The sequence below is a fragment of the Bison bison genome, unplaced genomic scaffold, assembly GCF_000754665.1.
Source record: "Bison bison bison isolate TAMUID 2011002044 unplaced genomic scaffold, Bison_UMD1.0 scf7180017864382, whole genome shotgun sequence".
In the NCBI taxonomy this organism is placed as follows: Eukaryota; Metazoa; Chordata; class Mammalia; order Artiodactyla; family Bovidae; genus Bison; species Bison bison.
Genome location: NW_011494954.1, coordinates 4,905,100 through 4,912,257, shown reverse-complemented (window position 1 = coordinate 4,912,257; position 7,158 = coordinate 4,905,100). Strand labels below are relative to the sequence as shown.

General features: G+C 41.8%; 1 protein-coding gene across 2 annotated transcripts in view; it reads left to right on the top strand.

The window, feature by feature from the left end:
* AK5 (adenylate kinase 5) overlaps positions 1 to 7,158 on the top strand; it is a 263,180-nt gene that overhangs the window by 124,814 nt on the left and 131,208 nt on the right. For both annotated transcript variants that reach the window (XM_010857602.1, XM_010857603.1), the window contains exon 7: positions 3,329 to 3,419. In XM_010857602.1, the coding sequence (XP_010855904.1) occupies positions 3,329 to 3,419 (91 nt within the window). The remainder of the gene's footprint in view (positions 1 to 3,328; positions 3,420 to 7,158) is intronic.

Genomic DNA, 7,158 nt, shown 5'->3' with positions numbered 1-7,158 from the left:
CATCACTTCATGGGAAATAGATGGGGAAACAGTGGAAACAGTGTCAGACTTTATTTTGGGGGGCTCCAAAATCACTGCAGATGGTGACTGCAGCCATGAAATTAAAAGACGCTTACTCCTTGGAAGGAAAGTTATGACCAACCTAGATAGCATATTCAAAAGCAGAGACATTACTTTGCCAACAAAGGTTCGTCTAGTCAAGGCTATGGTTTTTCCTGTGGTCATGTATGGATGTGAGAGTTGGACTGTGAAGAAGGCTGAGCACCAAAGAATTGATGCTTTTGAATTGTGGTGTTGGAGAAGACTCTTGAGAGTCCCATGGACTGCAAGGAGATCCAACCAGTCCGTTCTGAAGGAGATCAGCCCTGGGATTTCTTTGGAAGGAATGATGCTAAAGCTGAAACTCCAGTACTTTGGCCACCTCATGCGAAGAGCTGACTTATTGGAAATGACTCTGATGCTGGGAGGGATTGGGGGCAGGAGGAGAAGGGGATGACAGAGGATGAGATGGCTGGATGGCATCACTGACTCGATGGACTGGGAGTTTATGATGGACAGGGAGGCCTGGCATGCTGCGATTCACGGGGTCACAAAGAGTCGGACACAACTGAGCGACTGAACTGAACTGAACTGAATCTTGCCTTATCTGCCTAACCACCATATGCTTTTCTCCCTCTTGCATTTAGACAAAAGGCTATGTTAACACTTGTTTGAGTACCAGGACTCTGTTTATCTGACTATGATGAGCCTGTGTAGCCTAATATGATGGATTTAGTAGCCTAAATTCAAGCCCTACTGCTTCTGCATATTTGGTGTTTGACTTGAGAAAGTAATAATACCTGCATAGATATTTCCTCACCTGTAAAATAGAAACAAGATAATCTGCCTCACCTTTCCCATGGGCTGATGTGACACAGTGAGAGTATGTTGAAACATCACACAGGTGTGCTTTAACTGTGTGAGGGGAGGTTAGGTAATAACTTTCTAATTTAGTCTTCTGAATTCCCATCACTAAAAATAATGAAGCACTTCAGTAAGAAAATGTAAAGGAATAAAACTTTTAAATCTTTTCAGATATGTTTAAGGTAATAATTAAGCTTAAAAACCAAGATGGACTAGGGACTTCCCTAGTGGTCCAGTGGTAAGACACTGAGCTTACACTGCAGGGGACACTGGTTCAATCCCTAGTCTGGGAACTAAGATTCCACAAGCTGTGCAGCATAGCCAAAAAATAGAGGAGAAAAAAAGCTATGATGGAATAAAAGAGACTGGATTTTACCTCCCACATGAAACAAACAGAAATAAACATAAAATATATTTAAAAAAACAATTTTAAGACAGTGATGTCAGACGATCAGATGATCTCCAAGAGAAAAGAAACATGTGATGGGCCCTGTGATTGCCCTCAGCTGACCACTGGAGAATTTCCAGGCTACAGCACGTGGAGAGGGAAGCTCTAGGGGGAATGGCGGACTTCACAAATTGAGCAGATGGAGCTCAGACCCCCAAGAGACCAAGGTGGCTGGAGTTCAAAGGACAGAGTATCAAAGATACAAGAGATGCACAGAGAGAAAACTCTGGAGATCTGCAGGATCCAGCAGAGTACAAATCGGGCATGCATGTGAGGAAACTGCGCAAAGCTGAGGGAAAAACAACCCAAAAGGATCAGCAGGAACAGTAGCTGGAGCTCACACTGGGCTAAGAAGAGTGCCTGTTTCTACCAGCCCGACTGAAAAAAATCCCTTAATTCACAAGGCACTGGCAGAGTACTTGAAAAAAATTTGCCACAACTGTGGGAAATAGTTAACCATAAACTAAATACTGCTGTGGTCAAGTCTAATAAATCTTAGACACATGGCCTGAAAGGATCAAGTTGTTTCCAATAATTAAAATTCATTCCAGAACAAAGCTCCAAAATATTTATAGAAGTTATTATAGTTGTATTTCATATGTTCAAAACCTTGCATTTCATATCTTCAGAACTCTATAGAGAGTTTCTAAGACTCAAATCAAATATCTGTGGATAAAAACTACAGTGTTCAAGGTAAAAGACGTCTGCTGTTGCTGCGCTAAGTCATTTCAGTCATGTCTGACTCTGTGCAACCCCATAGACGGCAGCCCACCAGGCTCCTCTGTCCCTGGGATTCTCCAGGCAAGAATACTGGAGTGGGTTGCCATTTCCTTCTCCAATGCATGAAAGTAAAAAGTGAAAGCGAAGTCCATCAGTCGTGTCCGACTCTTCGAGACCCCATGGACTGTAGCCTACCAGGCCCCTCCATCCATGGGATTTTCCAGGCAAGAGTACTGGAGTGGGTTGCAAAGTCCTTCTCCCAAAAGACGTCTAGGCTGGAATAAATAGTATATCCATACAATGAAATACTACTGAGCAATGAAAAGGAGTGAGCTTGATAAAATCTCAAAACTGTTGTGCTAAAAGAATCCAGACAAAAACGTTTCAAGCTGTGCCATTCCTTTACTTGAAATTCTAGAAGATGCAAAGTAATCTCTAGTGGCAGAAAACATATCAGTGATTATCTGATGAGGGGGCAGAAGGAAAGCATTCTCAAGAGGCACAAGGAAACTTTAGGGAGTGATGGAGGTGCTCACTATTTTGATTTTTATGATGGTTTCACAGGTGTGCACAGATGTCAAAGCTTATCATTTTGTACACTTTAAATATGTGCAGTTTATTGTATATCAATTATAATTTAAAAAACTAAAGAGACTAAAGTGAATTTCTAAAAACCATTGAACAACTTGGGAAATAGAGGATTTAAAAATGTAGCCACATTTAATGTTTAAAATTTTGTAAATTTTAGAAAATGTTTCAAGATTTAAATCTATAATTTTTGTTACATCTAAACCTATAGTGTCTATAGACTATACCTATAGAATAGCATTTGTATTTGTATAGTAGCTAAAATTTGTTTGAGGGTTCTCTCTTTTTCCTTTTTGTAGCAACAAATTAGAAAACCTATTCCCCCTGTTGATTGGAAATATTTTCATGAAGGAGGATGGGGGAGTATTTCAAAACAAAACTAAGAATCAGAAAGGCACAAGTTATGAATTTTTCCAAAGCTTGTTTTAGAAATTAAGAAAATTATACCCATTTTTCTTAACCGTAAGTGACTGCACACTTACTCTCTAACACCCCTTTCTGTTTGATATGAGGTCTGGGCTTGAAAAATCCTCTAAATACCTGATTAAAGACTCCAGGACTTTAATTCCTGTTGTCCTCCTTCATTAGAGATGCATGCTCATTATATTTTGGACTGAATTAATTTATGTATTCTCATGCTCCCAACTTGTCTGTCTTGATTTCTCCCAGTTTGATGCCGACCGAGATGAGGATGAGGTGTTCTATGACATCAGCATGGCAGTTGACAGCAAGTTATTTCCAAACAAAGAGGCTGCAGCAGGTAAGTCATCATGTCCTTTGGGCTACAGTACACCCTGCTCCCCTGCCAAGTGTCTGGGGTTTTGTAGTAACGCCAGAGCTCAACATACCGCTGTAAGGTTGTGAGGATGATGCTGTCCTCAGAGCTTTATACCTTCTGGTTTAAAAATAAAGGTACAAAACAACATAGAAAAGAGCCATATATCTGGTTCTTATGGTTGCTGCCTTTCTTCCAGTCATTGCACAGGCAAATTAGCAGGTAGTCACAATATAGCATAGGATCTACGTTACTATGGGATTTCCCTAGAGGCTCAGATGGTAAAGAATCTGCCCTAAATGCAGGAGACATGGGTGGGAAAATCCCCTGGAGAAGGAAAGGGCAACCCACTCCACTATTTTTGCCTAGAGAATTCCATGGACACAGGAGCCTGACAGGCTACAGTCCAGGGGGTTGCAAAGAGTCAGACATGACTAAGCAACTAACACTTCACTATTTCTGCTGCTGCTGCGGCTGCTAAGTTGCTTCAGTTGTGTCTGACTCTGTGCAACCCCATGGATGGCAGCCCACCAGGCTCCTCTGTCCCTGGGATTCTCCGGGCAAGAACACTGGAGTGGGTTGCCATTTCCTTCTCCAATGCATGAAAGTAAAAAGTGAAAGTGAAGTCGCTCAGTCGTGTCTGACTCTTCGCGACCCCATGGACTGCAGCCCACCAGGCTCCTCCATCCATGGATTTTCCAGGCAAGAGTACTGGAGTGGGGTACCATTGCCTCACTACTTCTATGTTACTATAATTTTTGAAAGTTAATCTAATCCATAACTTGAGCACAATCAAAGTTACAACTTCTCCAGGCTGCCCTAACACATATATGTCTCTCCTGAACCGCCAGGGAAAAATCCTCCCCTTGGGTCTTCTAGATGCCCCCATTCCAACCCACTGCCCCTGTTGTGGCCCTGACCCTTCTCTTTCTATACCTAGAAGTTTGACACTGTCTATCTGCTCAAGTAGTCAGTACTCACAGTTCCATCCTTGACCCTTTTCTCACTCTCTTATACACTTTCTCTGCATCAACTCATTGTCCCTTATGGTTTCAACCATCACTTCTACGTGTTTGACTCTCAAATCTTTGTCTCAATCCTGACCTTTCTTCTCAGTTACAGCCTCAGTGAATAAAGACCAAAAGTTCTGGGCTGTAAAGAAAAAGGCTAAACACCTAAAATTTTAAGCTGTATTTGAAGCTCACTAAGAACAGGTTTTAAGAAAGACTTTTTTTTTTAAAGACAAGGCAGTAGTCTTTCTGGGCAAACTGATATAAACTCCCTTGCCTGATTTTCCAGTGATATTTACAGAAAGATAGCCTGTTACAGGAAAGAAGGAATATGGAGAAGCATGTCAGATCATGTAAACAAGAGTACCACTGCTTCAAAAAAAGTTGTAGACCTATGTTTTTTGTTTGTTTTGTTTTGTTTGACCACCCTTAGGGTAGTTCCCCGACCAGGGATCGAACCCAAGCTCTCTACACTGAAGAACAGAGTTTTAACCACTGGACTACCAGGGAAGACTTGACACCTGTGTTTTTAAGTTAATATTTAATTCATAACATTCATTTTAGACCTCTCACAACAAATATCTATCTGATAGATACCTTCAATTTCCAAGCAGCAGAGCAGAGGAGAAAATTTAAACTGCCCCTTCTTTAGAACTTCCAGCACTTTATGATTCTCAAGTAGCATTTCTCCAAAGTGGCCTCATCCTACAGTGATGTAGCTGTGCTGTGTAAAGTACATTCAGTAAATTCTGTCTTCATCCTCTTCAGGTCCCCTTGGTAGAGTGCACCAAGAAACCCCCATAGCAGGGGTTTCCAGGGGCCCCTCCTGCCTTCCTACAGCTCTGAGCTTATGAACAGAGAGGTCTGTGTTCACAGCCACAACTCCCTAACCCCCCTCCATTCCCAAGACCGCTGAAAACATACAAGACCTCTACTCAGCCTTAGAGTAAACCCCTTCTATCTGTCACAGCCCTGGTGAGTGAAGTGTTCCCAGGAGAGCCTGTGGTAAACTGGAAGTAAACCTATCCTTACCAGAGGCTGCCACTTCACAGCCCCAGACTATTGTTCAGTTCAGTTGCTCAGTTGTGTCCGACTCTTTGCGACCCTATGGACTGCAGCACGCCAGGCCTCCCTATCCATCACCAACTCCTGGAGTTTACTCAAACTCATGTCCATTGAGTCGGTGATGCCATCCAACCATCTCATCCTCTGTTGTCCCCTTCTCCTCCTGCCTTCAGTCTTACCCAACATCAGGGTCTTTTCCAATGAATCTGTTCTTCACATCAGGTGGCCAAAGTATTGGAATTTCAGCTTCAGCATCAGTCCTTCCAATGAATATTCAGGATTTATTTCCTTTAGGATGGACTGGTTGGATCACCTTGCAGTCCAAGGGACTCTCAAGAGTCTTCTCCAACACCACAGTTCAAAAGCATCAATTCTTTGGTGCTCGGCTTTCTTTATAGTCCAACTATCACATTCATACATGTCTACTGGAAAAACCATAGCTTTGGATTAAAAATTTACTGAACATGGCCCCGCCCATCAGAACAAGACCCAGTTTCCCCCTCCATCTGGATGGATGAATTTAACTCAGATGACATTGTATCTACTACTGTCGGCAAGAATCCCTTAGAAGAAATAGAGTAGCCATCATAGTCAACAAAAGAGTCTGAAATGCAGTACTTGGATGCAATCTCAAAAATGACAGAATAATCTCTGTTCATTTCCAAGGCAAACCATTCATTATCACAGTAATCCAAGTCTATGCCCTGACTAGTAATGCTGAAGAAGCTGAAGTTGAATGGTTCTATGAAGACCTACAAAACCTTCTAGAACTAACACCCCAAAAAGATGTCCTTTTCATTATGGGGGAATGGAATGCAAAAGTAGGAAGTCAAGAAATAACTGGAGTAAGAGGAAAATTTGGCCTTGGAGTAGAAAATGAAGCAGGGCAAAGGCTAATAGAGTTTTGCCAAGAGATGCACTTGTCAGAGCAGACACTCTCTTCCAACAACACGAGACTCTACACAAGGACATCACCAGATGGTCAATACCGAAATCAGATTGATTATATTCTTTGCAACTAAAGATGGAGAAGCTCTATTCAGTCAGCAAAAACAAGACTGGGAGCTGACTATGGCTCAGATCATGAACTCCTCATTGCCAAATTCAGACTGAAATTGAAGAAAGTAGGGAAAACCACTAGACCATTCAGGTATGACCTAAATAAAATTCCTTATGATTATACAGTGGAAATGACAAATAGATTCAAGGGATTAGATCAGATAGACAGACTATTGTTACCATTAAAGAATGGACCAGTGTTTCTGGATCCTTCTCTCTTTCCAGAGAAATCAGAAGCCTGCACCAGTAGGTAAAATCTCCCAGCTGATAAACATCAGTGACTCAGTGAATTAAAGAAAACATGTCCATGGGTTCTGCTCTGTGACTCATCAGTCCCCAGGTCTTGTGCCTTGGCTCTTTCCTTCTCTCTGAATCCTCTCTCTACATAATCTCAGCTGCTCCACAGCTCCCATATCACTTCCAATGATGAAGTGTGAATGACTTTCAATTCCTTTAAATTTTTTAAGTAAAAAAGTGTGTGTGTGTATATATATATATATCCGTCCCATCACTTCATGGGAAATAGATGGGGAAACAGTGGAAACAGTGTCAGACTTTAATTTTTGGGCTCCAAAATCACTGCAGATGGT